Genomic DNA, 17,952 nt, shown 5'->3' on the forward strand with positions numbered 1-17,952 from the left:
CTATTTTTTATTTTAGTATATTTCCGATTTTATATTTTTTTAAAATGGCTTAACTTACTTTTTTTTAAATTTTATCTATAAATTTATTGTCGTTTGATTTTAACCATTTATTTTTATCATCTATTTGTATTTTTATCTAGTTCTGTAACTGAAATCCTCTTTTTACAAAAATTTTCATTCAGAAAGCAAGTGACAATGTTAATTGAAAGGGGAGGTGTTCATCCTGTCATCAGATCGATTTCAGATAAGATATTTCAAGTCGATTTAAAATCGAATTTTACATCAACATTACTTTTTACATATTGTAAATCCATTTTTAAATCGAGTTAAGTCGAATTTAATTACAAAATCAAATAAATATCAAATTATTAAATTTATTTTAAACACGTAGACACTTAGACCGTATTAATTAAGTGCTCTTCTTGGGAGGCTTTTTAAGCTTTATATATAAAGAAGGTGACGGAGAGAGAAACAAAGAAGTGGAAAGAAAGAGAGAAGAATTGGGTTGGTTTAGTAAGAGCAGCAGCTGGAGGAGGAATCCAAAGGGATCGCATTGATCCTAACTCATCATCATTTACTCTATTTTGTTTGGATCATGCATTCCCTTTGGATTTATCCTTCATTTGCTTTTTTATTCTTTCATTAATTCATCCCCAAATCTTCAAATATTATCAATATTATATATGTTTATATATTTATATATATTCACACATGATTTTATTATTCCTTTGATGACCTTGATCACAACAATTTTCTTCAACCAAATTCAATTTTGTCATCAGGTAAATTTCTTCTCTCTTCATTATTTTTTTTTTTTAAGTTGAAATTTGAATTCAATCAATATTATGAAATATGTATGAAAATAATAAAATCTCAATAATTAAATAAAGCTTATCATATAATAGGATATCATAATATCCAGTTCTTGCTTAGCTTAAACTAAACTTATTACTTAAGTCGTTCTAATTATTTCATGAAATCAAAATTATTAGATAGAATCTAAATACTTTATATCTTAATTTTTAATGAATCATACAAATCATATGATATATGTGCATCATATTGTTAAATATAGGAGTATTAATATATAATTTTTTTACCATTACGGCTAAATAAGATCAGTATTATTAATTATGTATGAATTTAGATCTTGTATAATATGTACACCGTTCCTTTTGTAAAAAAAAATAAAAATCTAATTTTAAAACTAAATTGGAAATACTCCTTAACTTTTTTTGTTAAATCTATATTTAGAAGATTTATGGTCTAAAGCCTAAAAAGCATAATATTCGATCCTTTCTTTTATTATCTTGATATCCAAAATTTATTCTTTGTGTTTTTTTCTTTTTTTTTGGGGAATGAAATAAAAACTTGTAAATTCTTTGTGTTGAGTTTTGAATTCTGCATCATATTCTAATTCGAGAAGAATAAAATTAAAAAAAAAACAAAATAACCAACTCAATTAAAAGAATAAGTGTATCAATGATGACAGAGTCGAGTCTTATTTCAGAATCAACAACCGTAAGTATTATATTTTTTGGGTGAAATTTGATTTGATTCTTATTAAATTTTCTTCTTCTTACCCTACAAATATTAAAATATTTCGATGAAAATGAAAATAAAAATGTATAGATCAGATGTAACGGTGAGTAAAGTTATAAATTCCTCTTGATAAAATAAAAGCAATTACTATAACAAATTTAGTAAGACGTAATTTAATTTGTATATCAACATCAAAGGATAATAATTCTTTCTTAGCAAATATCAGGAAGTCTTATGATAAATATTATATGTTGTCTTCAAGGTGTTTGGGTGTTCATAGTAGATATGCTTTATTAAAAAGTAGAACTAACATTTATAAATAAATGTTGTGATCTGAATATACATCAAAACTCTATGAAAATAAAAATATAATCAACACTTTTTCATTTAAAAACTATAGTATATAATATGAAAGTGATATTTTAAAATTCGACTAAAAGCTAAAAGTGATAACTATATTGATTATATAATCTTTAAAAAGTTGTATTTTTTTGAATTTTAGCCAAAAATAATTTAATAGGTTGAAGTTCATCAAAAAAATCCGTTCATATAAACTTTAATCTTAGTTTTTATCCAACAAACTTTAACTTGATGGTGATATGATAGCTATGTTAATTGTATATCAGTCTCACTGTAAAATATATTTTCTACTTGGGTTAAATAAGCCTAATAATAGATATTTACAACCTAAAATATGTCATGTGCCTTATCATAGTCCCTTTGTTCTATAGTTCAATTAGGCTTCTTTGGACGAAGTTAAATAATTTCTTTACTTATTATTATTATGGAAGTATAATTCTCGATCCTTTTGGAATATTGAGTAAAAGCCATTAAATTCATATTATATTTTTAGGAAAAAAAAAGTTGGCTAGCTAATAAAGCGTGATTAAAGATGATTTAAAGATCCTTTATGAGTTAATATCAAATCAGAAAAGCATTAAGTCTCTTGAAATTAATGATGATTTACAGAAAGTCAAAACTTCCTTCGATATATGAGTATTAGCTACTTTTTGCATATCATTAGCAATAATGAAATTATTTTAATTTGGAATCAATAAAGCAATAATCTTAATTAATTATTTAATTAATGCCTTTACTTTCATTATTATATTTTTGGTTTGATTTACACGAGATAGCTATTGCGAATTTAATAGTCATATATAATGTCCCATGCGAACCATGAATTAATCTATTCCCTCTATTTAATATTAGAAAAAACTTTGTTTTAATTTTCCTGAATTCAAATTTGGGAATGGAAATATTAGGGATGTTATGAAAAATAGTCGAAATTAGGGTTTTCAAATTGTACACAAGTGCTGATTAAAAAACATGTGAGTCGTTACACATGACTCAACTGAGGAAACATTGGATAGAATTTGTTAGTACTTAGTTTTTTCCTTATAATTTTTCTTATTCTGATCATTTTGATCATTTTTCCTTATAACTTTATACAATAAAAACAACTCTTCCGTCTCCTTGAGTTCAACATCTAATTTATTTACTTTTCAAAAAAAAAAATCCATTTTATTTATATTTGTCACTTTGCTTCATTTCTATTTTGAATATGCTCCAAGTTTTTTTTTTTTTTTTTTTTTTAACTTCATCCACAAAATTATTGTTTCTTTTATCTCATTTACATTTTTTCATATCCACCTGTAATGTTATCTTATTCTCCAACAAAAAATAATAAAGTAATATTCCTATATTAAATTTAAAGAGACTAACAGATAATATATATATATACAATACTGTGGATAAATCTAAGATACTAATATATGATGGACTAAAGACACTTTTTAATTTACTTGCAAAATTTCAATATTATATATTACATGATTATATTATAAGATATTGTAATCAAGCGAACTGAATCATAACCCAAGCCACTCAAAATCTAAATTTATTGTTATGCAAAAAACATTTCAATTAGTCAATGTAAATTAGTGACTACCACCTACAAAGAATATTTGATGGAGACATATAATAACCCAATTATAATTATGAGATAATTTTTACTATATGTAGAAGTCCCTTTACTAATCTTGTATTGCTGTTTTCATCCCTATACAAAAGCCAAAAGGTGGTTTTCCTATTTAAAATAGCATTATCAATTCAAAATGACACAAATCCGGAATCCCTTACCAAGTCATGATTCCTACAATTGATTTTTTGCATTATTCAACTATTCCAATTTCATGTAGAAAACCCTACAAAATGTACAAGAGAAGACATTTATAGAGGAGAAAAAGATGCCATTACAAACATACATGTGGCCCTAATTAGTCAAAGCCCAACACTAAAAAAAAAAAAAGAAATAGTGTATTACAAAATAAATATCTATAATACTCCCTCTCTTCCTCTTATTTTGCACTTGTGCAAAATAGATGAAATTAAGTGGAAAACGAAAAATAGGTTAGTGATTAAGAAAAGAATAAGTGGAGAATAAAAATAAGTCGTTAAGATAAAAAGAAAGTATAAGTTTGTGGAGAAGATTTTTTAAAAAAGAGATGGAACCATTGTCAAAAAAAATAATGCAAAATGAGCCGAATAGAGTAATAATAATAATAATAAGAGTAATAATAATGATTTAATTAGAAGAAAAAATTGTTGCGAATAATACAACCTTTAGTTAATCTCCCTCAATAATACCAATTATCGATTAACCTTGAATTATACCAACTGTAAGTGGTATTTTCCTAGAAAATTCATAACATGTTAAAAATCAAACTATAGGTGATTATAAGACAAAAATAATTGGTAAATTAATTAATAAACAAAAGTTGATATTATTCTAAAGAAAATACACCAGTTCGTATTATTCATGGTTAATTAATAGTTTGTATTATTGGGAAAAAATTAGCAAAAAATTATATTATTCACGGTAATTTTTCCTAATTAGAATCCAAAGCATGAAGAAATTTGAGTAAAATGATGCGTTTTGGGAGATGTCCCTTTACTTCAACAATAAGCGGGTCCTCTTATTGAGTGTTCCACAGGCTACGGCTATTATTCATTTAGGGAACATGTGTCCATAAAATGTCCTCTTTTTTCATTGTCTTGTCCCCTAATTAAAACTAATGCCCCATTTTCATCGACAATCTTTCTTATTTTTTTCTCATCGTTCTTATTAAGATTATCCCATAGTTCATAGTAGTCTTTAGATTAGAATTATACTTCATATAGATATATAGGGATTGAGATGTCCCTTTACTTCAACAAATTTAAACGATAGGTGAACCAATTAGGAAATTTTGAAGATAATTTGAGTTGATTGGGGTGGTTAGTAATTAATATTTATCTTTTTATTGACTTTAAATATTGGGGTATTTGGAAAATGACTTTTAGATCGGTTTTTTATTTGACTTTTAACTTTTTTGTTGGTCAAGAGCAAATAAAGCGCATTTAGTAAAAAGTATTTCAACCAACTGAAAAACTAGTTTTTCAAAATAAAATAATACAACAAGTTTAAAATTTGTCTATTTTCTTTTAATCATAAAGTTTTATTTTTCTGAAATATATGTGGGAGATTTTTAGGGGAGATAATACCGTTACGAAACGGAAGAACTGATGTAGTACTACAGCAATCATCCAAATTGTAAACATGAAAGTTAGAAGTGGAGAGTAATTGGTGTAGTTGTACCATGTTATAATTAAATAAGTTGTCTTCAAGTTGACATTTTGTAGCCTATGTGTCTTTTTTATGGCCGTGGCACATAACTTTATTAGAATAGAACATCTTTGAATAAAATAATATTTTGTATATTTTGTAAATTTTTTGATTTAGTTATTATTTTATAGTTATTTAGTTTTCTAAAATTAGAGATTACATCTTATATATATTCATCAATTCATGAAATGAATGACGAGGAATTATTTTCCAATATAGTTTCAAGAGCATAGATTTTTGATCCTCTCATCTTCCGCCTCCCTCTTCTAGCCATCCACCACCTCTTTTGGTAGCTACCGATTTATTTATTTATTTATTTATTCTGTCTCCTCCTCTCTTTTTTCTCTCTTTCTCTTTTTTTTTGCTATTCCAATGGCTTACTCCACAAAATTCCCCACTTAAGACTCTGCTCTTGTTAATACTCCACAAAAATTTGAAAATTTTGAAGGTTTTGACTCTTGGACAACCACCACCCACCGTGGTGGCCACCAGCAGCCTCTCCGTGGTGGTCGGAACCACCACAGCCCTCAATTCCAACCGCACAGTGGTGGGTGTGGTCCTCACTCTCAGCAGCCCATTGGAGTTACTTCCTACAACCTTTAAGCTATTGGCCCAACTGGAGAAGGCCCACCTTAGTTCCCTCCTTGCTCTTATCCTACATGGGCTGGTTGGCATTCTTTATCTTGGGTCCAGCTTCTACATTCATTCCCTACACTGCACCAATAGCCCAAATCAGATTCTGGGTTTGGAATCGTAGCCCACGCCCTACGCAAGGTTTTTGTTCTGGTTCTTCATCATCTATGGGGTATTTTCCTACCAATATTGATCAAGCCATGCATTCTTTCCCCTTATCTTCTCCGGAAGAGTAATATTACATGGATACCGGTGCTACTTCACATATGACTCGATCTTAAGGTATTTTACTCATTAGTCTCCTTTCAAGCATCCTTTACATAACGCAATTGTTGTTGGTAATGGTCATATGATTCCAGTTCAAGGTCATGGACAAATTTCTCTCCCTTCCTCCCATAAATCCCTTACTCTTAAAAATGTCCTACATGCACGTCAGCTTATTAAAAATCTCATTTTTGTTCGAAAATTTACCCATGATAATATGGTTTCCGTTGAATTTGATCATTTTGGTTTTTTTTGTGAAAGAGTTGGCCACAAGGAATATCGTTTTGAGATCTAATAGCACTGGCGACCTTTATCCTTTTCACTCGACAAATGGAGCTTCCATCCCGTCATCCACATCTTCAACTTTTTTTGTTTTATCTTCTAGTATTTGGCATTCCCGTTTAGGTCATCCGGGAAATGTGATTTTGAATTCATTGTCCTCCTCTAATTTTCATTAAATGTAATAAAAATCCAACTTTTGTGTGTCATTCTTATCGTTTGGATAAACATGTTAGATTGCCTTTTGTTCATTCTCAATTTATTAGTACTCGTCCCATTGAGATTATTCATAGTAATTTATGGATTTCACCGGTTTCGAGTCCTTCTGGCTACAAATACTATGTTCTTTTTCTTGATATACTAACTTCTTGTAGACTTCCCCATTATTTCGCAAATCTCATGTTTATGATATATATTGTGAAGTTTAATGCTTATGTCAATACCCAATTTGAACTCCAAATTAAATCTTTCCAATGTGATCATGGGGTGAATTCAACAATAAATTATTCCATTAATTTTGCAATAATCGGGGTATTCATCTTCGTTTTTCTTGTCCTCACACATCTTCACAAAATGAAAAATCCGAAAGAAAAATTCGTTCAATTAATAATATTGTTCGCACGTTATTATGTCATGCTTCTCTTCCCCCGTACTTTTGGCTTCACACCTTAAATATCGTCACATATCTTCTCAACATTCTTCCCTCTAAATTGCTTGGCAATCTTACTCCCATTCACCTTATTTACCATAAATCTCCTTCCTATAAACATCTTCGGGTTTTTGGGTGCTTATGTTTTACTCTACATCCCTCCTCTAAAATTCATAAATTACATCATCGTTCGTCTCCATGTGTCTTCTTGGGTTATCCATCTTCACACCGCGGTTACAAGTGCTATGACCTCTCCTCTCATAAGATTATTATATCTCTTCATGTTCTTTTAGATGAAGCCACTTTCCCTTTTTCTTGGTCTTCTAAATCTACTCCTCACGAGCACAAATTCTTAGATGACTCACGTTCCCCTTCTTTCCATCTTGATCCTCTTACCCATTGTACCTCTGGGCTTGCTCTCAGCAAGACAACAACCCACCAACAGTTTCTCCCTTATTGGATGGCTCTCCTGCAGTGCAAAAAATTAAATTATTGTTGATAATTTTTCGTTCTTAATATTGCAATATTTCTTTTATGGAAATGTTTCCACCATTACCTTTGTAAATTATCGTCTTCATATTTTCTTTCCTTTTACTGTGAATTGCTTGAAATAAAGTTATATTAATTGCTTGACAGTTTTTTTGTTAAGCATAAATAAAAATTACAATTTTCGTTGTATGTGGAAATTCTTACCAGAAGTTTATACCAAGGCCCAAGGGAGTGTATATTCCAAATTTCAGTTAATTGCAATTTCTTGCATGCAACTTAAAAAAAAAAAATGACTTTGAAGAAATTTACCAAGGTACGTAACTTCTAAGTAATTAGAAATTTAAATTGAAATTTAATTTGGTGTCAATCGAACGAGCTACTTAGGAGTAAGTAGCATAAGTTAGTAACTGTTATAAATATTTTAATTTAATTTATTTTTGTTTTAAAATAAATTATTAAATATAGACAATATTAAGAGTTTGTTTGGCTCTCCTCAAAAAAAAAAAAAAAAAAAACAATAGTTTGTTTTGCTAATAGCAACTAGCATATGAATTTGAACATTCTATAAAGTATGAAGTGTCGGAATAGATTGCATTTGTTTAGTAATCAACATAGGAATTTTAAAATTTCAAGAAAAATTAATTCCTACTACTAATAAGAATTTAATCACCTCGGTTTTCCTTAGCAATTATAAATAAAACAAGTAAAACAACCCAAATCATTAGAACAACTTTAAAAAACAAGTATAAATTGTTTATCCAAAAGACGTAATAGATATATGGCGTAAATAGTGCAATTAATACAAATTAAAGAGAAAATAAAAATATAAACTTTTAATTTTAAAGTCGTCTTTTCAAAAGAGAGAGTAGCTGAAAACGAGTGAATATTTAATTAATTAGCTAGTCTCTTAAGAGTCATCTCTTAAGCTCAATCCATTAAAGATTAATGTCTACTTAACGTATTCTTAATACCTACTTATATTATCCTTAATATTTACTTACTATATCTTAATACCTACTTTTAACATCTTAAATGTCTATTTACACCATTCTTAATGTCTACTTATAATATTTTTAAAAATATATAATAGACCAACCTAATTAAAAATAATCCCTCAAAACCCCCCCCCCACCATCAAATAAAGTTGTGTTATCAATAAATGAAAAAGACCGAAGAGTTGGGAATTTTCCTTAAAAATACCGCCTTTTCATTAGAATAACAAATAACCTAACGGATTTGAAACCCATAAAAACTCCCCAGCTTTCTCTCTCTTCAATACTCCGTTGCAGTTACCTACGGTTAGAGTGAGAGGGAAAACCCAAATAAATACTAGAAAAAAATGTCTGACCAACCGATGACTACCGAAGACCCTATCGACCTTGTCCTTCCCGACGCCGTAACAATTGCCGTTGAAGGCGATGAAACCGCCGTCACACAGCCAAAGTGTCGAGTGCGGGGCCCATGGTCGCCGGAAGAAGACGGCATACTTAGCGAACTTGTAAGTAAATTCGGGGCCCGTAATTGGAGCCTAATTGCTCGTGGAATTCCGGGTCGCTCCGGTAAGTCTTGTCGTCTCCGTTGGTGTAATCAGCTCGATCCTTGCGTCAAACGCAAACCTTTTTCCGGTAATTTCTACTCTTTTTTCGCTCTTTGATTTTTCAAAACTATTGTTTTTAAAAAAATAGATAGTAAATCCGATAATTCCTGGTTGTTAAAGGAGTACTTTGTTTGATTTTGATATTTGAAATGTCGTGCTTTTCGCCTTCTTTCTTGGAATTGTTAGTTTGCCGAAGTTTACTCCTTTTCTGTTTCTTTGCTGATTTTTGATTCTTTACACTGCAATTTTACTTTTTTCGACTATGATTTGGTTGTTTGTTTGATTAATTTTATTTCTTTATTATTTTGGTATTGAACTTGCTTTAAATTGATGACATTTTTGTATAATTTTAATTTTGTTACATTTTTCGGGTTTGGAATCGAAATGAATGGGTTTGTATTGGTTCAGTTTAGGTTTGGAGTTGAGTCAAGAAAAAATTCAAGATGATTCGTCTTCTTAGTTTTTGCTTCTTTTCATTGCAATTCCATTTCGTTCGAGTATAATTTGTTGGTTTGTTTGATGAACATTACTTAACTTTAGATTATTGTTTGGACTTACTGTGAAGTGATCACATTTTAGTATATATTTGATTTTGATATTTTTTTTTTCGATTTTGGGATCGAAATAAAGTGGGTTTGAGTTAGTTCAGTTTAGGTCTGGAGTTGAGTTATGAAAGGATTTCGGATGTTTGTATTCTTAAGTTAAAAATGGAATTCAGTTTGGAATGTTTTTAATAATTTTTGGTTTTGTTGTTGATGTTGACGGAATATGAGTTAGTAAATATACAACATGCTGATTGTTTCAAGGATTAGTTGTTTCTTAGTTTCACTGGTGCATATGTTTCATTGAAGTCGGTTCCTAGTTGTTGCGCATATCCCTTTGCTACGAGCCTTGCTTTGTACTTGTTGATGGAGCCATCATTCTTATGTTTCACCTTGTAGACCCAGTTGAGTCTGATGACTTCCTTGTCTTGTAGTTTGTGTAAAATTTCCCATGTATGATTCTTCTCGATCATTTTGATTTTTTCGTTCATAGCCTCAATCCATGTTTCTTCTTGTGCTGCTTCTAGAAATGTTTGTGGCTCACTAGAGAAGAGAGCATTGCTTGGTCACAATAGTAATCTTGTAGCCATTATGGCGGTTGCCGATCACGTGTTGATCTTCGGGCTTCTTAATGTTGAGGAGTTGAACGTGATGTTCGGCTTCTTGAGCTTGGGGATGATCTTGTACTTCCAGGTGTGCTTGGACTCGGAGATGATGGGTTTGTTGGTTGGTCTGCACCGTCTTCTTCACTTGGATCTCTTGGGAGAGTATTTCTTTCGCGAGCTTCAATTTCTTTTTCTTTCCACGTCCATTCGGCTGCTTCGTCGAAAATGACGTTTCTTGAGATGATTAATTCTTTAGATTTAGGCTTGTAAAGGCGATATCCTTTTGTTTCGTGACTGTATCCAATGAATATGCATCTTTCTCTTTTCTCATCGAGCTTTTTCCGATTCTTTTCGGGATGTGAGCATAAGCTACGCATCCGAACACTTTGAGGTGCGCTACTCTCGGCTTTCTCTCGTGCCAAACTTCATATGGTGTTAAATCATTAACTGCTTTTGTGGGAGATCTATTGAGGATATATACTGCCGTGTGAACAGCTTCGGCCCAGTATCTTTTGGGTAGATGTTTACCCTGCATCATGCTGCGGGCCATCTTTGCTATAGTGTGGTTTTTCCTCTCTGCGACACCATTTTGTTGAGGTGTACGCCTTGGTGTAAGTTCTCTTTTAATTTCATGCTTCTTACAGAAGCTATTGAATTCGATATTTGTAAATTCTACGCCACGATCTGTTCTAAGAATATTAAGAGAATGCCCATGTTGATTTTCTGTGAGGGCTTTGGATTGCATGAAGTGGGAAAAAGCTTCTGATTTTTTCTCCAGGAAATATACCCACATCATGTGGGAGTAGTCATCTATGAACAAATAAAAATATCTTTTTCCACTAAGAGACGGTTTCTTGGCAGGACCCCAAATGTCTGCATGAACATGCTCTAAAGGAGCCTTGGCCCTCCAAGATGCGGTAAGAAATGGCAATATGTGCATCTTGACATATATACAGCCTTCGTAAATTTTTCTTTCATTTTTTATTGATGGTATTCCAATTACCAATTCTTTTTGTTTTAATAAGTTTTAGACTGTTAAAATTTAGATGCCTTGAATCTCAATTGCCATAAGGTGGATTCATCATTTATTGAGCTTAAAGCCAATCTTTTTTCAAATGGCATTTTTAATGGGAATATTTTGTTGGGAGCCATTTCGACATTATGTGACCCTTATTTTTATTATAAATTTGACATTTGTTATTCTCAAATTTAACCAAATATCCTTTTTTAATGAATTGGCCTACACTTAATAAATTTTGTGCAAGTCCGAGAACATAGAAAGCTTCATGAATTAATTTTGATGAGCCATTTTTTGTTTTAACGACGATTGTCCCTTTTCCGGCGACATCTTCTTTTTTACCGTCGCGGTGTGTTTTAACATTTTCGTCAAGAGTGACAAAATAATTTTTATTGCCATTAATGTGATTTGAACAACCACAATCTTTTTCGAGGTTAGTGTGTTTTTTACACCTCTTACATTTATACCGACAATCATTAGTATTGTGGTTAGTTTTCATATATAATTTACAATAAAGGTCAGTTTGATTATTTACTCGACTTCATTGATTTTTAAAATTTCCTCTCCCCTTGATACGATTAGTTGATGTTTGTCTTTTTTCATAATTTTTACAATGACTATTTTTATTTTCAACATTAGAAAATTTTAATTTAGCTTGAAAAGCTTGTGGTTCTTCGTTAAATCTTGTTAATCTATCTTTATGTGCAAGTAGTGATCTCATTAGTTCGGGTATACTTAATTGAGATAAATTTTTCTTGTTAACCTCTTCTATTGTCGTGGCTATAATGTTATATTTTTGTGAGAGACTCCTTAATATTTTTCGAATCACATTTTCATCTTCTATTTTACCACCATTTGATCTTATTTGATAAACTATATTAGTGACTCGGTCAAAAAAAAATGAATGTATTGTTTCATTTTCTGCCATTAATAAATTATCAAATTCTCTCCATAGTGATTGGAGTTTAAAAACAATTACCTCTTCGAAACCTCTGTATTTTGTCTCTAGGATCCTCCAAGACTCAGTAGCTGTTTTTGCAGGCATGATCGTTGTAAGTATTGCCTCGTCGACTCCACGATATAATAGGGATAGGGCATAGTTATCCTTTATCCTATTTTGTTTATATTGTTTTATTTTTGTTTCATCTCAAGATGACTCTTTAGTGTATCTTTGGGTGGTTGCTCATAACCTTCTTATACTAATTCCCATAAATCTTGGGAGATAAATATTGAGCTCATTTGCATAGCCCATTGTTTATATTTTTCTCCCTTAAATGTGGGAACCCAATTAACTTGGGGATAATTAATGGTTGAGGTCATTTTTTTATTTTGTGGTTAGAAGTTTATTTTATTGTGGAGTATATTGGTTAATGTGTTTAGGTTGTTTGGAGGTCTTGGTTTTAATTAGCTCTTGATACCAAATGTAGGAAAATTTAGATAGTAAAATAGAGAATTGATTTATTTGGAGAGGAAGATGAGTATTCTTATTCATTGCCAAAAATTGATTACATCAATGGGTATTTATAGTGATGATTTTAGTTACAAGTTTACTAAAATATCTTAGATATTTTTATTTTTTAATTACTTTTTCTAGGAACTTCTATTATATTATATTAGATATTTTTATTTTTATAATTCTTTAGTTTAGATATTTTTTACTTTTTCTCTTCATATTTCGCAAAAGATAGATTGATGATTCTTTCTTCAAGAATTTGTTTGATCAAGTACTAAGTGTCTATCAATTCAACATGCTTTGATCGATCATATGGACATGATTTTTTGATATACTAATTGTCGCCTTATTATCCCAAAATAATTGGCATTGTCTGTGAAAAGCCAAGTTCTTTCATTAACTGTCGAAGCCATAGGACCTTTGTCATTCCTTTGGCAATTCCTCTCAATTATTCCTCTGCACTAGATAAAGCAACCACTTTTTACTTTTTACACTTCCAAGTTACTAAGTTTCCTCCAATAAAGGTGAAATAACCTGAAGTAGGCTTCCTTCTATCTCTATTTCCTGCCTAATCTGTATTAGTATATGCCATTAGTGTAAGATGATCATTTCTTTTAAATAAGGATCCTCTGTTATTAGTTCTTTTGAGATATCTTAATATTCTTATAATAACTTGTATATGTTGTATTTGTGGAAGGTGCATGAGCCTACTAACTATTCACACATGTGTGACCCAGTGTGAGAAAGATAATTAAGTTTTCCAACCATTCTTTGATATTGTCCCCTACTAAAGTTACACCTCTTCAATAATTTGCAGTCCATAATTTGCTACAATTGGATGAAATCTCATCGGCTTGTGTGCGGTCAACTCTCCTCTTGTGCGGGTTTGTTATGTAGAAGTCCAATGACAAATTTTTCAAATGCCATTTATTGCCAAACAACGGTTGTATCAAAACAATGGTTGTATTAGGTGTTCCGATTTGAGTTGATCTATGGTGATTTTCGAGTTATCCCAACATTAATTTTGTTGGTCTTAAGTGTTAATTGAGTAAAATGTGCAGTAACGTGCAAGTTTAGAGCTATATCACTCTTTCTATGGATTCCCTAGGAACTAATGTTTTGAGCGAGTAGTCTTTTCTTCTCGATGAGTTCTAGCATATGTTGAGCTGATTAATTGTGTTGTGAATTCTTTCTAGCAGCCACAACACCAAATTCCTCATCATCCAATTAGTGGCTTTTGATTCATTTGATAGTCATCCTTCAAGTAGAATAGACCTTTGAAAAAGTGCGGACATTAATTTTCTTTAATAAGGTTCAACTCTGCTGATGAAGCAGCATTGCAATTTGCAACTTGTTTATAAATTTGCCATAGTTAAAAACTTGAAATGGAAGTCTTTTGTGTGAGTAAGTTTGGAAGAAAATCTGTTAGTGTCATGTGTGATAAAGGTAGAAAATTGCGTGATCTCTTCTTCCTTCTTCTCATCGCATCCTAGTAAGAAAAATGTATCTTCTTTGTATTGTTTGCTCTTTGAATAGTGACATTGACATTTCTTGTAGTAACCGCATTAACCAGCATTAATCCATATATTTCAAATTATTAGAGGATGTGTTATGAATGTGGCATTTTGCACTCGGCTTTGATGAGGAAAAAATTGTGGTTTTGTTCGCCCAAGTGCCTTTTGTTTGGTCAAGTTTTTTCTGTATCTGTTTGAAATGATCTAACTATGACAGTACTTCAAGTTTATTTCTGATGTGTTGGTTATCTTTTTGGAAACATTTGACAGATATATGTTTGTCACGACTTGTAGAGTTTGTTTGCTGGTGCTACTAATGTTTTCTGTGATACTGTTAGTTTGCTTGTTATGACTAATAAGACTATTTTGCAGAAGAAGAAGACCAGATTATCATCACGGCACACGCAATTCATGGAAACAAATGGGCCTGCATTGCAAAACTTCTTCCGGGAAGAACAGATAATGCTATTAAGAACCATTGGAATTCAACTCTGCGGCGAAGATATGATTTTGTGAAGTCACCAGGAGAGGGAAGCACTGATAGAATCAAGGATTCCTCAGAAGAAACTATTTCAGGAGAAGCCACTTCATTAAAGGCAGTTAGTGGAAGACAAGATGTAAGTACGAGGGATAACCAATGCCAACAATCAGAATACCATGCTTCAAACACCGATAATTTACCACAATCAACACAACCTGAAATCGTACCTTTAAATATGCATCCAAATCACCACTTCGTAGTAGCACATCCACCAGTTTTTAATCATTTTATTGGACCTACACCCATAGAACCTCCTACTCTTACACGCCCAGTTGCGCGCATCGGAGCTTTTAATGTTTATCAACCCGACTCTGACTTAACACCTGCTGCTCCACCTCGAAGGCCTGTACCTGTGTGCGGTCCTTTGGTGAATGCCTTCCCTGACTTTGGAATCTCCAAGTTTGTCGAAGGAGTCCAATGCGAGCCCATTATTCCATCGAGATGTGGCCATGGATGCTGCTCTACTCCAACTGGGTTTAAATCCGGAACCTCATTTTTGGGACCCGAATTCATTGAATATGAAGAGCCTCCTTCCTTCTCCAGCCATGAGCTGGCCTCAATAGCTACTGATTTAAACAATATAGCATGGATAAAAAGTGGATTAGATAGCGGATGTGCCAGAAGAACAGAGTACCCGCTTCAGAGAAGAGATTCTCAAGGAGCTGATTACTCAAGGCAATGCACACAGAAGACAGATAATGTGCGTTTCGAGGAAGGACGGACTAAGCTGATGGGTATGATGACAGAATTGATTTCAACTTAGATCCTGAGGTAAACAGTCACATTTTCTGCTGAAGTTGGGTTTTGAACTTCCACATTATCATTTTCACCATCATCTGGCGATCCTTTAGATCGCGCTGATTATTCGACACAGGAATTAGAGGTTTTTAGGTTTTGTGGAATGTGGTTGATTTGTCATTAAATTACATGCTAAACATGTAATGGCGAGATTTGTGCAGTAAAAATGATGATGACTGATGAGGCATTGAGAATCCTTTTTCTTATCTATAGTTATGCTGGTATACAAAGGGATGCAATTGCAACTGTTACGTCATGTTTTGGATCTCAAATTTTGAACAACTATTTCTGTAAGAGACCGTTTAAGATAATTTTAAAATAAAAAGTCTACATACTCATACTTTATATCAGTTGGACTATTTAACTCACGTATAATCTCACAAAGAAACTATCTCATACAACAATTTGTGAATTATGAATTTTATTTACTTGAATATGATGGGAACTTTGAACCGTGCTGAGCAGCTCCCTCAGAATCCTTTTGGTGAGACGATTTCAAAAAAAGAGTCTATATTCTACGATGTTAATTAAATAGACAGTTTACTTCATATATGAAGTGAGCCTCACCGTGCAATCGTTTCATACCACAATTTGTGTTTTGCCTTGACCTACCTTAATCTTAATGTAACTCGTTTGGTTTTCTTTTCACTCTTTCCTAAAACTTTTATTCAATCATGAAAATTGAGAGGAAGGTAATTATATAAAATGAAGTTAAATATTTTATTGAGATATACTCCTTTATGTTCAATTTAATTTGTTATATGTCATAATAATTGCATTTGTCAAAAGGAGATTAATCAATAATATAATACAAAATAGTGCAAATCATATCAAATGTTGGCCATTAATTTCCAAAAAGCAATAACTCGTACATAAATGCTAATTGAATCAGAAAAACCTCAGTTAAAAAACCTAATAAAGACTAATTATATACTTCAACTAGGGTTTTTTTTAAGGAAAGGGTTACATATTCTTAATGGAATAAGACCAAAGACTAAAGTATTATTTCGACGAATACCTATTGGATCTACCTGTAATTAAATTATTCGACCAATTGAGAGTATTTTACAATGAAAACTAACTTTTAAGTTTGTTTCAACATATATAATTATTGAAATTCAACATAAAAATTATTTTTAAGGGATGCAATTTTCCCATGTTATGAGTTGTTTTTCTTAATTTCTACAAATAGTCCATTTGAAAATGACTAAATATGAGAAAAATATGTTACTTTGTCACTTTTTATTTTAGTTAAAGTGCATCTTTTAATCAACATGAGTATGCTATGTATGTGCTAGCAAATTTCATGTGTCATTTTGGTAACCTAAGTTTGGTGTGAACATTGACTAAATAAATAATTACCTTGATTTTTAAGAAAACTACGTGATATGTTTTATTTTGTAATATTTTTTGTTATAGATAATAGCTATTTTTTTAATATTCATCCACATGACTCTTATATTCTTGCACTTTATAATCATATCCACACAAATTATTTAGTTGTCCTTATCATAATTTCTTAATACATGAGTAATTAATGGATGTTTCAATACATGATGACTTGGATTACATGACTATGAAACAATCCTAAACTATAATAGCCTTAAACTGGATTAAATAGACCAATTAAATTAATCAAAACATCTTCTTTCATACTTACAATAGTCTTTTTAAACTGTATAATAAAATGTTTAACACATCAATTTAAGTTGTATACTTTTTTACTTTATACACTTATACATATTTTTTTTTTAAAAAAAAAAGGTAGGCGTATATTAGGTTAAAAGAAAGTTTATACACATTAATAAGGACATATATAAGGTATATATACTTTAAAATTAAGTCAATGAACCTACCCATTAGAACTTAGAAGTAGTACCAAGTTAGAGTAGGAATTGGAAAGTGAATAATGTGTTGCTTCTGGCTGGCATTGGCACAGTACTATACTGCATGGCCCAATTATGCATGCATGAAGCTAAGCACAATTTATTATTAATTATTGGTCGAATTCTATGCATGTGAACCAAATCTCACTTTCTATGAATTATTGGTGATTTTTCTACATCACAATGTACATCATCATAGGTAGGAGCAATGATTTATAGTTATTTGTTTTGGTAATATAATAGATTAAATAAAATGTCTCATTAAACTATATGCGTTTTTTATTTACGTGATGTTTGCTATAAGGGTCGGTCGAAAACCTTTTTCTATGTTTTATCATTAATAAAGAAAGATTGCATATATTCAACCTTTTCAAAATTTCAAATCTCATCTACGTAGAAGTCACTTAATAGAATTGGGGTCAATGGAGGATGGGGATATAACTTCTCTATGACATAAACATACTCTGATATTTTC

General features: G+C 31.2%; 1 protein-coding gene across 5 annotated transcripts; it reads left to right on the forward strand.

Moving 5' to 3' along the window:
- The first annotated feature begins 421 nt into the window (after window positions 1-421).
- Window positions 422-15,941, forward strand: LOC130803535 (transcription factor MYB1-like). 5 transcript variants are annotated; one of them, XM_057667691.1, is made up of 5 exons: window positions 457-782; window positions 5,658-6,124; window positions 7,734-7,836; window positions 8,784-9,148; window positions 14,625-15,941. In XM_057667691.1, the coding sequence occupies exons 4-5, from the start codon at window positions 8,863-8,865 to the stop codon at window positions 15,554-15,556; spliced, it is 1,218 nt and encodes a 405-aa protein (XP_057523674.1). In that variant the 5' UTR covers window positions 457-782; window positions 5,658-6,124; window positions 7,734-7,836; window positions 8,784-8,862; the 3' UTR covers window positions 15,557-15,941. The 5 variants fall into 5 exon arrangements, with proteins under 5 accessions (XP_057523672.1, XP_057523674.1, XP_057523673.1 ...); XM_057667690.1 differs by having other exon boundaries at window positions 7,731-9,148; XM_057667688.1 differs by lacking the exon at window positions 5,658-6,124 and having other exon boundaries at window positions 7,731-7,836.
- Window positions 15,942-17,952: the final 2,011 nt, after the last annotated feature.

This window comes from Amaranthus tricolor, chromosome 17 (assembly GCF_026212465.1).
Source record: "Amaranthus tricolor cultivar Red isolate AtriRed21 chromosome 17, ASM2621246v1, whole genome shotgun sequence".
In the NCBI taxonomy this organism is placed as follows: Eukaryota; Viridiplantae; Streptophyta; class Magnoliopsida; order Caryophyllales; family Amaranthaceae; genus Amaranthus; species Amaranthus tricolor.